Source organism: Eleutherodactylus coqui, chromosome 1 (genome assembly GCF_035609145.1).
Source record: "Eleutherodactylus coqui strain aEleCoq1 chromosome 1, aEleCoq1.hap1, whole genome shotgun sequence".
Classification (NCBI taxonomy): domain Eukaryota; kingdom Metazoa; phylum Chordata; class Amphibia; order Anura; family Eleutherodactylidae; genus Eleutherodactylus; species Eleutherodactylus coqui.
In genome coordinates this window covers 393,181,581-393,205,093 of record NC_089837.1, presented here as the reverse complement: position 1 = coordinate 393,205,093, position 23,513 = coordinate 393,181,581, and the positions used below count along the sequence as shown (strand labels likewise).

General features: G+C 40.9%; 1 protein-coding gene across 1 annotated transcript in view; it reads right to left on the bottom strand.

Moving 5' to 3' along the window:
- NALF1 (NALCN channel auxiliary factor 1) overlaps positions 1-22,815 on the bottom strand; it is a 474,399-nt gene extending 451,584 nt beyond the window's left edge. Inside the window, exon 1 of the mRNA XM_066579955.1 lies at positions 22,078-22,815. Within this exon, the coding sequence (XP_066436052.1) occupies positions 22,078-22,815 (738 nt within the window). The remainder of the gene's footprint in view (positions 1-22,077) is intronic.
- Positions 22,816-23,513: the final 698 nt, after the last annotated feature.

Here is a 23,513-nt window from a genome sequence, read left to right as displayed (position 1 = left end):
TTATCATACTACCAGCTTTGCATGTAAAATTAGGGCTCATAAGGAATTTCATCAAGGCCATGGACCGTAATGGCACAGCATTTCGTTATCTCAGAGAAAAGTTTCCGCATGTAAGTGAGGCCAAAGTTATAAAGAGGGGATATTGGTGGGTTCACAGATCTCCAGGCTCTTCAAGGATACACATTTCGATGATGTACTATGTGGGGATGAAAAAAAAACTTGGAATTTCAGGATGGTAGCAAAGAATTTTCTTGGAAACCACAAAGCTGAGAATTACAAAGAACTGCTGGACAATATGCTGTCATGTTATGAAAAAATGGGCTGCAACTTAAAAATACATTTTTTACATTCCCACATTGACTTCCTCCCTGACAACTGTGGTTCTGTAAGCGATGAGCATGGCGAACACTTCCATCAGAACATCTCTAGTATGGAGAGACGCTACCAAGGGAAATGGAGCCCGTCAATGCTAGCACACTACTGTTGGAATAAGACGCGTGAAACACCTGTAGATTCATACAAGAGGGCAGTAAGGAAATGGCGTACCGCAACTAATGTCCAGTTTTCATTGTCCAATTGAGTTTTTAACAGGTACGTTGTGTTTTTCATAATTGGAGGAATATCTTGGCAGTTCCTGTGCTACAAGTAGCCCGTATTACATCGTATGTATGTTTGGAGTTTTATTTTAATAATAGTTAATATATCGTAATCCTGAGCTAATCCAAGGTTTTCTTTGTCATTTTCCAACTCAGCACATCAAAATCATTAAAAATTGGCACATTTCCTTTCTGAAGCAAACAAGTCGTTATCCAGCAAGCCCAAATGCCTAGGTGCTGGTTTTAGTTGCTTCTAGTGTGGAGTTTCAATGAATTTTCCTTCTAACTGGATGCTTGTGTGGTATTCACTGATGCCTAATTAAAGTTTTGTTAATGTTCACATGCAGCTGACACAAGGATATGCAGGCTGACTAGGAGAGTCTCCTGGATGCAATTTCTCCAGCGCTGAACTGTCAAGTCATTTTCTTCTAAACTTTGCACTATTTCAGTTTAATGTCAAACCAGCAGGATTTGTAAACCATTGGGTGATGGCTAATACTGTATAAATATTACTGTATAGTAATACTGTGCAATTATACTGTGTAAGAGTAGTTTCACATCTGTGCTGGGGAATCCACTTTTCTGCTCCATTCGGGGAGCAGGAAAGGGGAATCCCTGCAGCCGAACTAGGGGAATCCCTATAGCCATTGACTATAATGGAGTCCACCCACTTTCCACCTTTGCAGCGTTTTTTCTTACGGCATTTGCAGCCAGATCTGTGACAGAACCTCCGACGCAGATGTGAAACCACGCTAATACTAACCAATAATTAAAATAACAATGAAATAATCCACATGCATTTCCCACTGACAAGTCTTTATTTGTATACATATGCTATTCTGATGTCAGAACCTAATTCGTGCTGCTATACATGTACTATATACCTCCTCAACAGAAGCCGTTTGTGGCAATTTGTTTTTGTTTTTTTTTGCAAGATGTTGCTTCTTTGAGTCATCAATTGGTTGACCTAACATGCAGTGCTTTCTTGTAAAAAGAGGTTCTTCAGCAGCACGTAAGTTACACAGTTCTGAGTTCCAGCTGCTGCAGATCATCATGATGCACAGATGCTGCAGACATTTGTTTGAAAATGTGTCATAATAACTGTACAACTTTAGATACATAGCAGCTCTAGAATTTCCATAAATTTATATTCCATTGATTGGCAATTAGCTCTAACCACAAGTCTTTGTATGAGTCAAGTTTAAACTCATGGTTTAACTAGTCATTGTACTATTTGTGACAACTGTTGTTATTACAGTATGATACATAACATGATAACTATCAAAAGTGCACGTCACTTTATTCACCTAAAGTGATGTTTTTGGAAAAATCACTCTAAATTGTTGGCCACAAGAGGTCACTGTTCCTTCCTTACAATTTGCTGTCCACTGCCTGTTGTCAAGTAAAATTAATCTCTAGTAACAGAGATAATGATGGACAAAAGGAAATGGAAGAGTGTGATGACTCATGCTGCCCATAGAATTCTATAGAGAGAAGAGGGGAGGGTGGAAGAGGAAGAATGACTCACACAGACATGCTGGCAGAGAAAACTGAAAATTACAGATACAGCCTGCAGAGTGAAAAACTAGTTAAAAATGTGGGATACAAGTCATATAATGGTCAGAAATAGTGTTATTCCTTATGCAGAAACACAGCAGCTTAACCGTAAAAGCTATCTAAAAGGGCAGATGTGTTTTAAATAAAAGCAAAACGCCATGATTCTGTTTAGGCATACAGTTTATTAAGATATGGGCTGCCCTGAAAAATAAGAGGAATTATGTGCCATGTGGTGAGCTTCCCCTTCTCTTTATACTCATTAAACATTTTTAATCTTTCTGACTGCATAAAGAAATAACTAGACCCCCTCAACATTCCTGCTACATGCTAGACCAGTGGATATTTCTGACAATATAATGTCCCTGATCTTATCTACTCATGTGTTAGACTATTGCTATATGGTTTACACGTATTATAAAAGCACTGTAGCATTGCTGGATTAATCATACGCTGGATACCAGTGGCGCCCAACAAACACTATTGACTAATAATGACAGGAAGCTGAGATATGGGTAGCTATTTGGTTGGATCATCACACTAGAGAATTGTTGGTCACTAGTGGTCACCAAGGGTTTTTTTCCCCTGACAAAGCAGAGGTTCTCCGAAGTATAGGAGTCAAAATTGACTTTCTCTTACCCTGCAGAGCCATTATTTTCCTTTGTTGTTACCCTGCTGCTCTGACAAGCAGTGTTGAGTGAATGGAACCAGGACAAACTTTCCTAAAAGATCAGTCCCACACAAACACGAACCGAGCTTTTAGCAAAGTTGTACCCAAAACAGGGTTCTACTAGTTCACTCAATACTAGCCATGAACACTGGTGCACAACACTGTCTAAGAGCCATAGAAGCCCTCTATAACACTCTCATTGCATTATATAGGGCTTTTATGGTTCTTAGACGGTGTTATACACCGGTTTTAGGGGTTTAGTGAACTTCCAGTTGCAATGAATTTGGACTGAACCAAACGTTTTACAAAAGTCATTTGTCACAATTGAAGGCATATTCCGGACATTGCAGAATTTTCCGGCTCCTCTTCCCTGTCACTTGCTTTACCTTCCTCCTGAAACAAATTATACAATGTCCTATGGTCTACCAAAGTGGGGCTCAATTAGATCCTGTATTAGAAAAAAATTAGAAGAATACAGAAAAAAATCATTGGCATAAAGGGAGTTAATGCTGATGGAGGGGCGAGGGGTAACAGGTGCCTTTAACAGGGACTATGATAAGCAGACAGTAAATATTGAACACATGGCCTTGTACCTGAAAGTACATATGGAATTACAGCTAAAATAAAATCAATTAGCATTTTACTACACCAATGTATATGGTTGGGTTTTTAAATAGCGAGTTCAAAGCTGCTCCGATAAACAATGTAATGTAGAACCACAGTGTTATTTTTTTCCTCCTTAGCAAACTGTTTATATAGCTTTGTCGGAGAAAAATGAAAGCTCTGCGGAGAAGAAACAAAAAGTAGGTTAAAGGCATTTATATATAAGGTTCTTATGAAGAGATAAAAGTGAAAAGCGGAGCTGTTTGTTTATAGGATCACTTTTGAACTGTACATTACTTTTCTACAATACATTTGTCATAGACTTTTACCGCTTCTGCCGCCACCACCATCGCTTTAAAGTTGTTTTCCTCATTATGGGGATAAATCTATGATGGACTGATAATAAGTACTGACTACCAAAGACAGATAAAATGTGTTTATTCTAATGTGGCAGCTGCCATATTTACTAATGTCAAACAATGATAAAGTATTTATGAAGAAAGACAGTTTAACCACTGTAGAACAGACACAACGCTTCCTGAAAGCGGAATCAGACAGATGTTTGATGTCTTAGGAAGTTCTCTATCAGTCCATAAATCCACACATTTGCCATTTCCATCCTTGGGTGAAATGTTTTGTATTTCGCCAGACTCTAATCTGTGTATGTGCTATGGTAATTTCATATTATCTCGATATCTCAACACTTGGGCTGCATGCACTCTTGCAGAACTCTCAAAACATATGGAACTATATTGACGTAGCAAACTGTCTAAGACGATACCTAGGTCTTACCTTTCAACTTTTAGCATTAAGAATGTAAAAGCAGCAAGGAAAGTATTAACCATTTCCTTTACTATTTCTCATGAATGATGCTTAGAATTTGCATGAAATTGATATTATATTTTGCACCATAAACATATGACCATTGATAACCCATGTGTTACGTTCATGCAGGGTGCAAATACGGAACCCTTCACGGATGTCACCAACACATCAGACCCAGATGTAATTAATATTTATAATGGACAAATATAAGCATATATTATATCAACAAAATGTGGGGAACACATGATAGGGCAAATAACGGTAAGGCCTTAGTCAGACGGGCGTTTTTTCGCGCGATTTGCGCATGCGCATGCGATTTGCGCATATATAGAACCAATGGTTCGCTATGGTATCGGTCACATGTCCGCTTTTTATGCGCATATGCGAAAAATTATAGGACACGACGATTCGCAGATCGCGCCTATCTGCGTTCTGCGTTTTATGTGCGCACCAAAATCATTTTTTTCGCCGGTCAGACGAAGTTTCATGCGCATTTTGATGCGCACAGCGATTTTTCTCCGGTCAGACGGGCGTTTTGCTGCGACAATTAACGCGGCTAGGTGCAGATTTTTCCCGTGATTTTTCGCCTCCGGTCACGCGATTTGCGCATGCGCATGCGATGCGCAAATCACGTGAAAAAACGCCCGTCTGACTAAGGCCTAACAGAAATATGGGGATTGGAACTACCAATCTTAGTGTGGCAGACCCTGCCTAAAAGCACGGAAATCGTCATGATAGCAGCGGCACCATATCAGGAACCTAGGGGGCCTAGACTGTCCCTAGATGGAGGATAGGGAAAATGTATAGTTCAACAGAAAAGAGCCATGGTAGAAGAGAGTAAAGGCCCATTTAGACACAACGATTATCATCTTTTGAGCGACTTTTAAGTGATAAGCGGTCTCCCCGCTTGTCTTCTGCATCCAGCTGTTCCCCGCTCGGAGTGCCCGACAGTTATACAGCCGAGCGCTACGAGCGGAGGATGCAGATGACAAGCGGGGTGTCCCTACTTGTCTTCTGCATCCAGCTGTTCCCCTCTCCGAGCGCCTGGCTGTTATACAGCCAAGCACTTTGAGCGGAGGATGCAGAAGACAAGCGCGGTGTCCACGCTTGTCTTCTGCATCCACCTGTTCTCTGCTCGGTGCACCCGGCTGTTATACAGCTGAGCGCTCCGAGCGGGGTATGGAGAACAGAGCTGGACCGCTCTGTTCTTCATACCCAACCTGTCATCAGGGAGTGGGATACAGATGAAACAATAGTATCAGCTGTATCCCGCTGTGAATCCCTGATAAAGCTTATCGTCATCTTTCAGCACGCTGAAAGACAACGATGAGCGATGGCTTAACAAAAACTGCACAATGTCAGTGCAGTTACACAACGATTATTGCTCAAAAGACGGCGTTGAGCGAATTGCGAGCCATAATCGTTGTGTCTAAATGGGCCTTTTGCCCCACACAGAATAAATAGCCATAGGTAATTATCTGACAACAGTCCACTGCCCCACCAAACACCTTAGGCAGGACAATAACTGGCGCCCATGTATAGGCAGGCCAAAGTAAATACACTTACATTATGACTGATTGGAGAAACACCGTGCTGCGTGCTATAACACCAAGAATCTGGTTTGATGACCAAGTCATTGCACATGGGAAGTCTCATAGTTTTATACTTGGAGACCCGATAACTTGAGGTCTTGTAAAACATAAAGTCTCCATGCAAATACTGTACTCATATATACCATGGTAATGCATGCTGTATGGCAAGGGATTCTGAAGACATTGGCAGTCATTATCTACAATTACTGTGGATTACATTGAAAACAATACCCAGCTACTGGCATCTTCCTATATGTGTGCATTGCTGAAAACTGCTTATTAATGTTGGATTATGCATATCTGTACATCATAAATGTATAGGTAATACACAGATCATGGTTCAACAACAAATTGAAAAGCAGTTGTATTAATTCTGGGAAACTTAAGAGCGCTTCCACATGGGTAAAAAAATTGCGCGATTTTCTCATGATGCAACAGTACTAAAAAGTGCATGTATGTGAAGTCCATGCTTTTCAATGGGTTCTTTCACATGAGCAATGTTTTGTAGCCTGTAACAATCCAAGAATACAAAATTGCGGCATGCTCTATACAGTCGCGATTTGCGATTTTTTTGTAGCCCATGTTTCCCTATTGAGCCTTCCTTTCTGTTGCATCACACGAAAACACGGTTTTCGTGCAGTGCAATGTAACTTCTACAGTAGGAAATCCTACTGTAAAAGCCCTAAAATAATCCCTAGCTGCATTAAAAAAAAATGCATCAGCTAAGAGGTGCTGTCCAGCTCTGCCTCACTTCTCCCGAAGCTCCCCGGCACTTGTTTGAAGTTCTGCGGCAAAGTTTCCTGGTCAGGAGTTTGAAAATCCCTGTCCGCCTCCAGAAAATGCTGCCTCTGATTGGTTATCGAGCGCCATGGCTCAGCCAATCCCTACCATTGAATGGCTGTGATTGGTTCATCAAGCACTGGCTCTGATTGGCTGAGCTGCAGCAATTCCTGGCGGCAGGGATTTTGGATCTCCAAACCAGGAAGCGCTAAGGGAAATCTTTAAGCAAGTCTGCCGAAGCTTCAGGGAAGACGCGCGGGGAGCTGACAGCACACTAGGTGATGTATTCTTTTTTTTTAATTTTATTTTTATTATTAAAAAACAACGTAAACCGCAGGGAAGGTAACCACCTCCTTGGGAGACAGTCAACATAAGTAGACTCACAGGTTCATGTGCCTTAAATACAACACAAGAATAGCAAAAGGGAAAGAAAGCCTGATGAACTTATTGCATAAACTAATTAACATTCCACAAATAAAGATATATTTTGTCTTCAGAGCTAGAATAGCCAAAAGCAATTGAAATATAGCAGCTGAGGGGGTTGGATGGGTGGGTGGGTGGGGAATATGGGGAGGGGGTGGGGAATATGGGGAGGGAGGGGAAACCTGCGAGAGGTCCATTACCATTTAAGCAATATCGGAATGTACATTGTTAAAAGAGGCATGAATTGTACGTGTACATATGAGTTACTGTAAATCACATTTGTGTTTGTTTTGTCACTATTACCAACCCATGGCATCCACAAAGGCAGAAATTTGTCCACTGAGCCTGTTTACCATGCTGCAATTTCCTCAAAGCAGAAAATCGGAGAGACGTTTCTTTCCACTGTGTTACTGGTGATTTTTTTTTTATGCCTCCAGGGCTTATTTTCAGGGCCACCCCCCACCCCCAATCCCTGCAAAAGAGTGTTACAAAGTCGCATGACTTTGTAGCGACACAAAGTCGCAATATATCTGCGCGAGGAAAGCACAGCAATATCACAGGAAACACATGCAATATCGCTGTGATTTTATGATATCTCATCGCCCGTGTGGAAGCGGCCTAAATAAACATTGTTGTTTCAACAAACTTTGCATAAATTAGTAGTGCAAGTAAATATATGAAACTTTGCAACATATCTATTAGAGAATAATGCCTCTTTCTTCTCTTTGGAGCCACGTCTCCTCCCCCTGCACCATTCTGTTACTCTGAAATATTGCTAATATCCATCTCAAGATGTAATATTCGGTGCGGGTTTTCTACCAACACTTCTAGTCCATAAAAGAAAGCAAAGTCCAAGACACCAGAGATTCCAGGATCTCCCAATGAACGGTCAGCTTTTATTTAGACCCCTTTCATACGGGCTACAAAATCACTGCTACAAAATGCATGTAGGTGCAGCCCATGGGTTCTAACGGGTTCTTTCACATGACAGATGTTTTGTGGCCTGAAAGAACCCATTGGAAACCATGAGCTTCACATGCATACGTTTTTTAGCGACGATTTTGTAGCCCCTGTGGAAGAGGCCTTAGGGCTTATGCCTACGGCCGGATTTTCGCCGTGTGAAATGCAGCGGAAAACTGCGGCATTGCCCCGCAGCTATTAGGTTCTATTGAACCTAATAGCTAAATATTCACGCTGCGGAATTCCACCAAAGAATTCCGCTGCGAGAAACAACCGGCGGCATGTCGTATTTGCCTCGGGAATACGCACAGCCGGCTTCCATTGTGTCATATGACACTGCCGGCGCATCGTGCGCTGTACTCCGCATGCGCGCCAGCACATCATCCCGGACGCGCACAGCGGATCCAGAGGTGAGTATGGGGTCTTTCGGAGGTCGCCGTGACAGACTCCGCCGCAGTATTCCGCTTGTGGAGCCCGTCACGGTCGTGGGCATGAACCCTTAGGCTGTATCTGCACAGGCTACAATATCTCGCTGCAAAATCATTGCTACAATGTGAAGCCCATGGTTTCCAATGCGTTCTTTCACATGAGCGATGTTTTGTAGTCCGTGTAAAAGAGGCCTCAATCTAATGCTTAAAACTGCAATGCACATTTCAGCCATGCAGGGCCTTTGTCAAGCAAGCAATGAAGAATAATACAGGTACAAGCTTGACACTCAAATGCAACAGCCAGCCTTATATACACCATGTTGGATGCAAAAATTTATAATACGCCAATGAAATGACTAAGACTGTTTGTAATTTAGGAAAGTGTTATACTGTGGAGGTGAATGGATGACCCCTGATTGCTGTATATACATCTGGGATTGTTTCTCACTACTTTAATTATGTTTCTATTACTAACAGAGATGATCTTATCAGTTGCTGGAGTTCTGGGGCAGGACTAGAAGGAGGAGAACAGGATTTGGTCAGGCTCAAAGATGTATATAAATCTGACTGCTGCATTTGAGTATTATGCTTGTACCTACCTTATGCCTTATTCTTTACTTGCCAAAGGTGGCATTTTTCAGAATGGGATGAAATAAAAGCTGAAGTATTATCTGGAATCTCTAGTGCCTTGGACTTTGCTTTATCTCTTCCACTAAGAGATCATGTTACATGCTCCCCATAGATATCTATGAGAGGGAAAAGCAAAGGAGGAAGTAATTGTACAGTGAGAAATGCACAAAGAGACACACAGAGAAGCTGCTGGTGAAGATTCCAGTAAATTATCTCACCCCAGTGCTGGATTCACATCTGCACTATTCATTATGCTGTATAATGTCCTCTATGCTGCTGCTGAGACTGAAGGTGTGCCACAGAGAAATAGAGAGCAGGATCTCCTCTTTTCTGGCTGTGCTATGTATGAGAGATATCATATCAGCTAGTATGTAGAGGGGAATATTTGTGAAAAACTCCACATAAATTTCATGTAATTGTCAGAAATAATGCTACTCCTCATGACCCCTTGTTTTGAAAAATCAGCTAAAACAAGTTACTGTATGCTATATTGTGGTTAAAATGGCTGTCTCACTTCTAGCTGTTTTGCTGCAGAAAGCAGGCTGAAGTCTTATTGAAGTGAATGGGGTTCAGCCTGCAGAACCTACGTAAGTCACTGTTCAATATACAAAGCCACCTGCTTCCTGCAGCAAAACAGCTAGAAGTGGGGCAATCCCTTTAACATACATTATATGCTGAAATATCTGTACTGAAATATCAAATATGGTTCCAATCCATGCATGAAAGGTTGGATAAAAGCATTGCTTAAATAACTGTTTCTTGGTTAAAAACAAAAAAGAAATAAAGCAATTCTATTAAAGTCAAGAGTTATGGACAGTGATAATGATGCCCCATACTCTAGTGTATAGCCAGTGAAATTTACAGAGATGACTCAGTGACCTTCTAGTATCAAAATCCAACAACCTGATTTCACAGCCAAAAAAAGCAAAAAATTCCATCAACCAAGAAAGAAAAATTAAAGAAGTTACTGATATTATGCAGGTAAGAGAAAAACATTAATCAATAAATATTGGTGCTTGATTGTAATGAATGGTCAGGCAGAAGAAGTAATATATATATATATATATATATATATATATATATATATTAGGAAGTTGTCAATCATTATGAAAATACATGATTTAAAGCAGATTCCCACCATAATCATGATGACATGTAAGCAGACATGCGAATGCTCTATTGTTTAAATGTGTGTGGAATACTACAGATCGTCCGCGTGGGTAGCGATCACGTATTCCCCAATTCAAACATATTCGTGTGATACCGGCCTTAGAGAGTTTTCTTACAGTGTTTTTCACCACGTTGTGGGATTCTGTCTGGGTGTTACACCCCGGGTGGCAAAGGCAGCATTGTGACGGAAACCCTGAACGAGAACTAATTAAACCATTCACTGTCATTAGTGAGAAGTACCCCAATATTGTGTCCGATCTACAGAGTTTTCATTCATTTCCATTATATCTGTAATATAGAGCAACGTAGTCAACTATGGTATTCTAAACGCCAAAGATAACGGAAACAAACAGAAACCCTATCAAACGGACATCACAGTGGTATCCCTTTCTCTATTGACAGAGAATGGCTCGATTTGTTTCCATTCAAGGTTCTATCACAATGCTGTTTTTGCCACCTGTGGTGTAACCCCCAGATGGATCTTGGGATTCGCGCAGTCAGAACTTACCAATCAGCAAGTGATGCCACATCCTAGTGATAAACCTTGACTTACAGTACAGAAATAATGGAAACCTCATTTAAGGGAACTTGAGAAAATATCTTAAAAGCACAAAAGCATAAGATGTAACTCAAATAATGAGCATATGAGAAAGAACTCAATATAAAATCTCAATCTATCCAATTGTTTGGGTTGTGTCCAGTTCAAGAGAATACAAAAGACATGCTCTATTTGTGCTCCACCAGAGAGACCCACTCATTATACTAGCAGTGATTCCGCAAATTATGCCAATTCTCCTACCAAATTATACTAAATGTATTTGCACACATTATGTAACATTACTTCTGCCAAGATGGCATTTTTGCTGAACTGTGCCAACCAAAAGCACTATGCTGTGCTTCCCTTCCCCTTTGCTTAATGCCTTTTCTACCTTTACAATAGCTATTCCCTAATTCCCATTCTCATAGACGTTCTTCTAATTATGAAATCAGACATTGTGAAGCACGTTATGTAAGACAGTTTTTCATTATTAAATAGCACACTGATTTGGCATATTTCATGTCGACATATAACAACCGCTAACAAACAATCCCATCATCATACAAGCCATATGTTCCACAATTAAATATACTTGAACTTGATTGCGTACATTCAGATTTATTTTTGCATGTAAGTACTATTTGTCTGTGAAGCAGTCCTAAGTAAATCTGTTCAGTTATAGAGGTGGTCCAAATTATTTTTTTCTAATCTGTAGGGAATGGGGAAAAATAATAAAAAAACACATACTCACCAGGTCTGGATCCTTGTCGCTCCAGCGCTGCATCTCTTGTTCTCCCTACCGATACTGTTTACATCCTTGGTCAAGGCTGGGAATAGTTATGAAAACAGTAGCACAACTACAGGAGTCGCAACAATTGCATGTGTGACTGGGCTCCTAAGCCAAGGGTGTTCACATCCCCTCATCACGCACTAACTCTTCCCATAATGATGAGGCTGAGTGCTCCTGAATTACTCTGCTCAATCATACAGAGAACTGCATAGCCATACAGTTAGGGGGAACCTGTCACCGGGTTCATGCAGCCCAAACCACATGCAGAATGAACGTAGGACAGGTACGCACAGTGCATCTTTATTTTTTTTTATTCTGAAACATTGCGGCATTTCAGAACAAACATACTTTGAAGCTTGACTTGGAATGGAGCTCTGAGCAATGGGGGCGCACTGCATTCATTTTTTTCTATACACAAAACAGGAGAGAGCTGTCTCCCTATGATCAGTGAAGGGAGGAAACAAGAAGCTAAACATCAGTGGTCAACCTCATGCTACAACCAGGACAATAATGGAGCCTACAAAGCCATACATCTGGACCCCAACTTTTGTAGCAGGATCCATGTGCCTTTAGCTACCAGGATAGCATTAAGCTGGAAAAGGTGATATTACTTCATGTAAGCTGCTCAGCCATCTCAGATGCAAAAGTTGTCAGTAGTTGGGAGGTAGTCCACGCTACAGATAGTCCAGGTCTTCCACTGAGTCCTGTCGGCTTCATGAGGCAATAAGTGGGCTTTTTACCAAGGCGCCTGGCACTGCTAGATTTTCTACTTCTCTTTAAGTACACTTATTACACTGAGAAAGATACACATTTCACTTTCTGGTAGCCAGTCAGTGCTTGCCAGAAGTCAGTCAAGGATTATCGGGAATATTGGAAGATTGTATAGCATCCCATTTCTATCAACTCTGTCATCTTAATAACTTTTTACTTGTTAATTATAGTCAATTACATATTTATGTCTCTTAGAAATAACCTTGGAAATGTTGTACAATTGTTCCTAACTTCTTGTGATACATAAAGTATTCCCAAGAATTTTAAGCATGTTTCAGATGTGTCCATATGTCATTTTCCTTGCGTTGCATTACCCATTTCTGTGAAATGTCAGAGACATGGTTCAAATGATGATAAATAACTTTAAATTCACAGTTTATCAAATCCAGAATAGTTAAATGTTTACCCAGTTGCCAACAAATACCTAATAAACCGGTGGCGATCATCTCGACCAGCTGCTTATGAACCGTAATAAAACTGTTGGAAATACCAATGACATTTCTGGCATTCTAAATATGTGCCATTTGGCACTTGGGACTTAGCAGCAGTGTTCTAAGGATAAATGACAGAAGACTAGAGGTAGTTCCAGCATCTTTAGTCTTAACAGGTGTCCCCTGACAACCGAGGTGAAATATTTCAGGAATAGCAACAGCTGGATACTTTCTTTGTGAGAATGTCTTGAAAACCAAATGAGCCAGGTAAACATTCTAAGGGAAGGCAAAGCTTAGAAATAAAAAGCATTTACACTAAGTAAACCTAACAAATACATCTGCATTTAAAGGAGTTTTCCTAATATTTAAAGTTCTAAAGATTTATAGCAGTGGTCGAGCATGCACACCGCCGCTCCATTCATTTCAGTGGGACTGCCGGAGATAGCTAAGTTCAGTGCCGAAGAATAAATGGAGCAGCAGTGTGCATGCTTGAACCATGCTCCATTCACTTGTGACCCCTGTTCTTGTGATCAGTGGGGTCCCAGCAGTCAGAAACACACCTATCAGTGGGTAGGGAATATCCTTAATTGGAATAACCCATTTGAAGCTCAACTCTACTGATAATCCTCAATCATAGGGTAAATTCCGCACACAAATACATGATAAAACCAACCCTAAATGGAGGCAAGCAGTCTACTGCTGATCTGCAGCGGAATACCCACTGTGGACATTTCGGTGCAAATCAGCCCCCCGATCAGGAACCGGCCTTACAGTTCTCACACTGGTGAGCTTGTAGTCCCTAATAGTCATTTTATTATTTTTCTTAGAAAGTTAACTTTCTAATAGATTTTTATGAAATATTCAGCTTTTTTATGCTATAACTAAGGCAGGCTCACAGAAGCGTACTTGAATTGTGTTCTACGTGGGTGATATACGCACATATAATACACGGTACATTGCGGCTATTGAAACCCATTGATTTTGGTTGTTACACTCACACTAGTATTTTTCATTGCATATTACATGCAAGTAAAAAAGAACGCATCATGTTCTATTCTACTGCGTATTACGCACGATAGAGCCCTATTGTTCTCCAAGGGTGAAAAATTGTACATATGCATTTGTACGGTGTTTATATGCAATTTTGCTAAGCAACAGAGCGGAAAATATAAAAAAATAAAACCAGGAAGACTGTGTTGACAGCATGCGTAAAATATGCAATCAAACGCAGTCAAACATCGCTGCCATATGTGGTGATACACCGGCTTACACAGCAGTAAAATGGGCGTTATATATGCAGCATTTTACCACATATGAGCCCGGCCTCAGCTAGTCACATGGCAGCGTGGTTCATCTTGTACATGGTCTCTTCTTTGCATGCATATTGTAGAACACAGAGGAGTGACTTCATATATCCCATACAGCTCACTGGTGGCAATAACACATAGCCCTTTCATCCAAATAGATCAATGATGAGGGGAAACTATTTTAAAGTATGCAAAACTAGTTTTCAGTAAGAAATAGATTAAAAGTAACATGACCACTTGTTGCCAATGAAAATAATATTTAATCCTGGCAAACTTTTGAAAAAATGTAACTTTTACCTTGCAAAGCCACAATTTGGCCCAGAACACATTTTGCATTTAGTCAAATTTTTTCAATGCAATTTAAAGATAAAAAAAATCTTAGAAATTGACCAGAGATGATGATTAATTCCCAACTTCAAGAACTGTGTTCAAAGACAGCATCAAAATGTAGAGTGTGTTAGTCAGAGAAACAACACCAACAGTGCCCACCAGTTCTATAGTGGTGACATACGGGCAAGCAAATCCCCTTATTTCAGCTTCATGGACATCTGTAAGTATGGCACGGGGCGGGGGAGGGGAGCGGGGTGGCGAGTGAGAGATCTCTCTCTCCCTACCGATCCCCTCCGCAACCCCCCGCTCACCTCGCGGCCCCCCTGAATCTTCAGGGACGAGCCAGCAGGTACTCGAAAAAGGCGATGCTCTCTCGAGTAAAACACCTTAACGAGTATGCTCGCTCATCTCTAGTTGTGAGAGAGACAAAATACTGACATTAAGGCCTCATTCACACGGGCGCATTGCCACTGCATATTTCCCATGCATAAAAAGCAGTGAATGGAGACAATGAAAATCTATGGACTGTCATTTTTCCATTCACAGCTGCATTGGAACTGTGAGGGGACATCCGTATAAAACGCAGGAGAAATATATCGCAGCATGCTCTATTTCTCCATGTTTGAAACGCTGCCCCTTCTCAATGCCTGTGAATGGACAGCTTTTCATGTATACACACACCCTACACACAGCGGGGAATTTTAAGGAAAAAAAGCCACACTGTGCAGGTCCGTGACGTCAGCATCCCGGGCATGCTCAGTGCCAATCGCAGCCCGTATGCAATCTCTGGTGGCAGAGCGAATGGTCTGTGATGTGTACAATGCTGTGAGACTCAACGTTGTACTCATACACCCTTGTGAATGTGCCCTAACTGCATTAACGACCAAACCCTCTGGTTTTGAGTGCAGATAGGACTTAAGTTCAATAACCCTACAACCCAAGGGCAGCTAAGACCAAAATCTAACAGTTTGGATTAGTGCGCAGAATTTACAATATAATGTTTTTCACTTATAAATATTTGTTTCTTGTGATTTCTTTAGGAACCTTTCTGTTGGGCCACTGCTTGCAATATTAAATATGCATATATCCAAAAGTTTAAAGTATTGGGGTGATATCTTCATTGGCTAACCAGACAAACTATATATGCAAACTTTCAAGGCTACTCAATGCAGTGTATGAGCCAGCCTGAAAAGCCCACATATATAATTTTCTGGTTAGCCAATGAAGGCATCACCTCTGTCTTTTTATATAAGAGTATTTAATATTTTCTGGCCAACACGGAAGCACACTATTTTTATTCTACACCTTGTTGTATCATTGCCTTTTCATGGCATCGATTTGCCAAGTTTCAGGCCCATTTTGTATCGTAGCTGTACTTACAGTAGTGGACGAATCAGAAATAGTACATTCTAATAAATAATATGAATGTAGCTGTAATAAAATATTGTAATGCGCCCCATTATATGAAGCATTATGTAGACACAAAACTGTCTTCTAACTTGTATCTGCTTGACTAATTGGTTGCCTGGATAAATAAATGACTGTGTCCCATGATAGTTCTGACCTAATAAACATAATTTGTAATAAAACGTCTTTAAATATTGGTGCTTGCGATTTCATTTTTAAAACTCGTTTACTGTTGTATGTTATTGTAATTTAATGTAATTAACGGTTATAATTTGTTTTCAGGAATACATTAAATTAACCTCAGCTACTTAATATGGAGCTTTTACAAAGTATTGTACAGTAAAATAAAACAAAGATACATTTAATATTAACAAGAAATAAAGTGGATCAGTCAGTAGGAATCAACCTAATTATATCAATCGGTGTAAAACTAAACAGCACCTTCATTATTTAATTACGTAACATGAAATATCAACACTGCATTTATGTTTTATCAATATCCAGTTTATGAGGATGGTGCTGCCCATTACACAAGTAGCTCACTATAAATGTTACCAGCTGACAACCAGAAATGTTGCATTTATAGTCTATATAAACATGTTATGGGAAGTGTCTGTTATATAGATCTGTAGGATATTACTTATGTACATTAGGATACTGTCACATCATTGTAGCAAAGCATATTCTTCCAAAGTTGTTATATTACTTTTTAATGTGTCTATGCAAGCTAGAAAATACTCCTATTGTGTTTACTGCTACCCCAAATAAGCGAAATACTGAAAGCTTATTCTGTTAATGTTACATTATCATTATTGCTTGATAATGGAGGCAATCCGGGTCTCTAATACACCAATGGTTTCCATCCTATAGGCCACAATTGAATTTGCTTTACTGTGCTATCGGTAAATATCTATATGTTATAACAATATTCAATGTTTTTTACGATATCATCAAATATTTTTCTGAAGATTTCTGCTGTTATATCTGCAAATAACACTATCATTACATACATGAGAAAAAAAGAACTTGTCTACATAGTTAAGTTGTTGGCTACTTATTCCTCTATAGTAAGGGCTCATTGACATCGGCGTGGAATTCACGCAGCTGTTAGCTGCGCAAAAAATTCGCAACTCTAGCTGCTGAAACAGATGACTTTTCCACGCTGAAGTCCTGGGCTGTATCAGCGTTGAAACATTGCTGATGAGTGACAAAAAAAATGTGCTGCTGTTCTGGAGTTCAGGGACGATAGGGAGAGATCACTTCAGCAGCCCTAAAGTCCCTCTGAATGACAAGTTTTCACTTTTTAAATGTCCGCTGTAAGCTCCTGTTAGTCCCTGGCAGGGATCAAGGGAGTCTCCGGTGTTGATGAAGGGAATCTCTGCTTTGGACTCCTTCATCAACACCGAGGCACTCCCTTCTTACATGCAGCAGGGTTTCCCTTCATCTCTATGAGAGTTCCCTTCATCAGGGGGACACAGCGCTTCTGGGTCTAGCAGACACTGCTATACTCCCTTCCTCCTCCCTCTTTTCCAGTTCTCATAGGAGTCTATGGACACTCCTGCGCTTTGGGCACCAAAGATAAGTCAGATCCTATATTTTCACGCAGCAGGAAATTTCAGTTGCTGATGTCCTATCCTAGCGATTTTTTTTCGCAGCTAAAATTCCTTCATCTGAACGTTTCCATAAGAAACCATTGGTACTAATAGTTGCAGGTCTTTTTGAGAATGTAAGTTAACTGCGCAAATTCCCTTGTGTGAATGAGCCCTAAATATGTATAATACAAGTCCATCTCCAAGGAGTCAGTAGCTGCAGCTATGACCTCAGTAATGTCAACACATCATTGTTGCAACCAGTGATTGGCTGCAGCAGTCACATGTCAACATGACAGGTCCTTGCTGAGGCCCAGTCAACAAAGACCAACAGGGCACCAGGGAAGCATTGGCTAGGGAGTGGAAGAGAACTGGTAAGATACTACCCCTTTTGTTGCTTTATACCATTGCCAGCTCTTTTTAAAAAAAAATCATGGTCTTGAACAATTCCTTTAAAAGCGTCAATGTACATTTCCTCTATTGATGGTTAATAGTGCCATGTTTGACTACTAATGTTGAGCTTGTAAATTGTGCTTCTAAGTCTTCATCAATTTTCTTGTACTAGAGGTATACAGTAAATAAACATGAACTTATAACTGGCAACCAGGCTTAACAAAAAAGTTGAAAATATTGTTAAAATACCATTTCATATTCAACATTTACTTAAAATTCCATATTTGGAAAGCAAATGATATGTACATTATTACAGGTGGCAAAATCATAAGTTATTTCAGACAATTTTGAAGAAAACATCTTGAGTTAGAATCCACACTGAATTCTGTGCAGAGAAGTACAGCAGCCAAACTCCTTAGGGTTTGGCAAATCTGATCCTCCAAAACAGTATTCCTTAGAAAACCCCTTTTATTTCAATGGCATCTTTTTGCACACACTTCTGGGGATGAATAATATGGAGATGTCAAATTAAAAAAATTCTGATGGGGCGACCATCAGTTGTGACTTCTTATATGCCTCTTGGCCATTAAAGATGTACGCTGCTTTTTTGTGGAAATTCATCACAATATTACTGACCTCTACCATGAAGAATCCAGTAACCAAAGTGCAGTATTAACAAGTGTTTGCTGAAAGCCCAGGCGATGCTATATAATGTACAGTATATTGATAAAACAAAAGTGTATTTCAGCATCAACATTAAGTGTTTGAAGTTTTTCTTTTTTTGTATTACCTAATTAGAGATGAGCGAGCACGCTCGCATAAAGCAGTTACTCAAGCGAGCCTTGCTCTTTTCGAGTAACTGCTTACTGGTCCGAGGGCTCGGGGGGGGGGGCGACGGGGAGTAGTGGGGAGGAGAGAGATCTCTCTCACTCCCCCCCCCCCCCGCTACCCGCCGCCCTTCCGAGCAGTAAGCTGTTATTCGAGAAGAGCGAGGCTCGCTCAAATAACTGACTTATCTGAGCATGCTCGCTCATCTCTATTCCTAATGCTTTCATCACAAGTCATACCGTATTAAAAAGCCAGCTAATGGTAAAACACCAATATACAAAGTTAAGCAACACTTTCCCATTTATGGACTGAAATGTCAAACTAGACCCTTCTGAAAGTCCTGCCTAATAGATAGAAGTTGTCAACTCCAAAAACATTCTCACATATTATTAAATCTACTATTCCTACATTCCTCTCACACTTTCCCCATTCATGTGCAAAATTCCCTATCCATAATAATAGGTGAGACTTTCAAAAGCATCTCTAAGATATAAGCAGAAACAAATATTAATCCTATTAAGTGAATAACCTTGGATAAATATCCTCACAGAGATAAAAAAAAACAACCTTTAATTTTAAAGAAAGTGCAATATTGCTACTATAGTAATTACGGCACAAACATGACCTTTTTTTTTACTAGAAGTTGTTTGAGGAAATAACCACTTTCGGAACAGTCTCTATGATACTTTGTAACTCAACATACAGTATTATGTAAACATTTTAGACAGGTGTGGAAAAATGCTGCAAAATAAGAATTTTTTGCAGAAATACAAGGAGTCTGATTGACTCCAAATTTATTCTGCAGCAGGAAAACGACCCCAAACATCCAGGCAGTGTTATTAAGAACTATATTCAGCATAGAGAAGAACAAGAAGTCCTGGAATTGATGATATGGCCCCACAAAGCCCTGATTTTAACATCATAGAGTCAGTCTGGGATTACATGAAGATACTGGAAGATTCAAGCAAGTCAACATCCACAAAAGATCTGTAGCTAGTTCTCCAAGATATCTTGAACAACCTCCCTGCCGAGTTTCTTCAACAACTGTGTGCAAGTGTACTTAGAAGAATTGATGCTGCTTTGAAGGCAAAGGGTGGTCACAGCAAATATTGTTTTGATTTACATTTCACTTGTGTTCATTCACTTTGAATTTTGTTGGTTGATAAAAAAAACTATTAACACTTTTGCTTCTGCCTTAGATTTATTGATGGCATAACTCCAGTAGCTCCATGTTGTTTCACATTTTTACTTTCCTGTTCTTTTGCATACATAATATTGTCTAAATCAATGGTGCACAACCTTTTCTAGTCTGTGGGCTATATTGCCAACTGAACCACTTCCAAAGGCCACAAGGGTATTGCTATCTGAAACATTTATAGTATATATATCCTATGTATATGCCATAAGAAATGCACGTAATTTTCACTTCCAGGATTACCACCTATTTGGAGAATGGAAATCACCTCTCCCCAATCATCACTCTAGAGAGGAGGAGACAATGCACGTGATTCACTCTACTGTAGATGATGGATGTCGAGGTAACAGTCTGGCATTTCATTAGTTCTATAAACTACAATGAAGAGAACTGCATGCATATACGATGCCTATAATTCATATAGTCATTTCTGGAGTGCCAAACTGGTTAAGAGATTTCATTCTCCTAATATATAGGGTGCCAGACATGGCTACACAGTGTACCCTTAATACTTGTCTGTTCCTGTTGCCCTACTATGTGCCACTTCTCTTCACCCAGACATGGAAACTACGTGTGAGCAGCCACGCATAGATAATTCTGTGCCCAGATGATTGGGGCCACATAGAATGGCATTGTGGGCTACATGTGGCCATCAGACCGCATGTTGTTCACCCCTGGTCTAAATCATCACAGATGTAACATCAATGAAAGTCCTGCATTTAGATACACAGATTGTACTGTAATATTTGCATAAATGCACACTATACATTAGTCACTAATTACCTACTTTGTTATTAACTTTTCAGCAGCACTCACAACAATTCTAAAAAGTTTTTTAACACTAAAAACGTAATACTTGGCCTATGTCATAATTAACATCATAACCTGTTGATATTAAGTCTTACTTCTGTAGAGAGCTATAACTCATATTCTGATCATTTAAGCACTAGCTCCTGACTTGTCTAACCAGGCAACCAACTGCATATAACTAAACCTAGCCTCTGAGCCACAGTGCCTGATACTGCAAGTTTCAGCACCTCACATTGGGCTTTCAGCACCATGGACAGCAACTGAATGTCAGCTTGGGAATGGGCTAGATAAATGCTCTATAAAAGATGAATGACCCACAACATCCCAAGAATGTATATTCATCATAGTCTGGTCATACCAAAGCTGTCAAATGCAATAAATCATACAATAATTGATAAAGTGTTAACCAGCAACAGATCAGCACTTGATTTTACAAAGAAATATATAGCCCTGACCCCAGCAATAGTATATCAACAGCACATAGAATGTCCTACATCCAGCAGACATTTCTCTGAGTAATAAGGCCCTGGTATGTGTCCTTATTTACAAGAAGGCCTGATAGCATATCCCTCCTTGCAGGCCTTCCGCCTGTGCTTGAAAAGTCCCATCCAGCACATCATGGAATCACATAAGAGTGGATGCATCTGATTACCCATACTGTATATGCTGCATTCTTGTACAGTATGCATATCTATATTCTTCATATCTCATATCATTCACAGTCTGTTCATACAGCAACATCTCAGTTTACATGATATGCAATTATTAATACACCGCATAACAATAAAGCTTGTAATATATGCAAATGAGATGAAAAATGCATTCAAATAACATGATCATCAGGAGGATATATGCCAGTAGAAATCCAATTCTGTAAATCCATAGAGTGTTACATAGATACATCAGGATGTTTATCACATATTGGTGATGACCATGAAAGTCCTGAAACCTTTGCTTAATAATACTACATCCTATAAGGTTATTAATAAGTGGCCCAAACCACACTGCAAGCTAAACTGCTCATCTGATGCAAGGAATCCCTGTATATGCAAACATGGCAACTCTAAGGAATTCCTTCATCAGCATAATAAACACATAAAACACTATGCAAACAGTATGCCAGCCTCACATTGCGAACGTACAGAGAAATGTACAAATACACCATAGTCCTCAAAGCAAGATGTATACCACTGTCCACAAGAAACCAATGTGGCATCAGAAGGTACCCAGTGGAGCTCAGGCCACAGTCAAGCCTTGCAGTCACATTACATCCAAGCAATGCTGTAGACTGCTCACTAGTAGCACATCCATATGGAACAGGGCTACAGTATGTAATGCACAGTGAGACATCATTACTTTTGTCAAGTGTCATTCCCTGGATGTCAACCACAGCAAACTTCTATCATGTCCAAGAAGCATGGCCAGCCAAAGGCATGGAGAAGAAGCCAATGTCCTACCTTGCAGTCTTCCGAACAGGATTTGACCGAATACTCATCCGATTGTAAATATTTCTGTAGCAAAACTTCAAATTCTTGGTATTTCTCCTGAGCATGCTGGTCATGGCCTCTGTAAGCCTGGACACATTGCCTACAACCAGCCACATCCCCATTCTCCACCATGTCCCCACTACAGTTCAAAGTGTCCGGATGTGAGAACCCAGAAAACAAATCTGAAAGTGTATAGGAATTACAAAAGGGAAGGTAAAAATGACTCAAGTTGAAGTGAGTAGGCTTACTCCAGGAGCCCTCACTCAAGTTCCTACAGACAGATTCAGCATCATCAACAACATAACATTGACCAGATGGACTATGTGGGGAGCAGGTATCTAGCAGAGGTTTGGTAGAATTTCCTAGAAAAATAGCTTTTTTGCCTTGGCTAAGGCTCTCTGGAGAGGATGGAGGGGTAGGTGAGAGTGGAGGTCCTTCCACCAAGGAGGAGAATGGATCAGCCATGCTAGGTGGTGGTGGTGACATGAAGGTGTCCTGCTCTTTGTCTCTGGTCCTTGTCAATTTCGCCTCAGCGCAGAACCACAAATGATCAGAAAGCAGAACTGTGAAAAACAAGAGAGATGCTAAAGACAGTCGCCATTTCTGAGCCCTCTCGGAATCAGTGAAAGGTTTCTCGTTCTCCCGGGGTGCAAACCAGATTTTGGAGCTGTCATCAAACTGCCGACACATCCAAGCACCCCTGGTCATATTTTGGGAACGCGCTGCTCTGGCCGACTCCACCGTGAGGGCTCCTTGGCCAGGGTGACCACAATAGTCATGGACTTGAGGGGTGATTGGCTTGTTTGCTGCCTGATCTCCCTTAGACAGTGCGGTGGCGGCGGCGGCAGCGATCGGCTAGATCCATCCACTCAGAGGGAAGGAAGACAGGGGCATTGTGACAGCGCGGCTCTCCCCAGCTCTCCTGCCTCCTGCCTGCATGCCTCTTCCCTGCCCTTCCTCTCACTGATTGCAGCTGATCAGCCGGGCGTCTTCTCCTGCTGGAGCTGGGCGGAATACCCTGGGTTTTGCCTCCTGATGGCCACAGTCATCTTGGTCCTGTGCTAAGTTGCCGCCATCTTCGTCCTGAAACACTTTTTGGGGGGAGCTCGCTCTTCTGCGTCATCCCCGCGATCTCTCTATCCTGGCGCATTGGCAGCGCTGGGCGAGATGAGGAGAAGAAGGAGCAGGGAAGCTGGGGAGGCGGAGGAGGCTCGGAGCAGGAAGGCGGCGGATCGCCGGATCAGCCTCTGCAGCAGCCGCAACTTGTGGGCCACTAAGCTGGCGTCTTGTCATCCTCACCGGGGACTGTGTGTGTTGTGGGCACCGTGCATGGCACAGAGGACTGCTGCTGCCGGCTCTACACACTGCACCAGCCCATCACTAATTCATACTCCATATGTAATGCA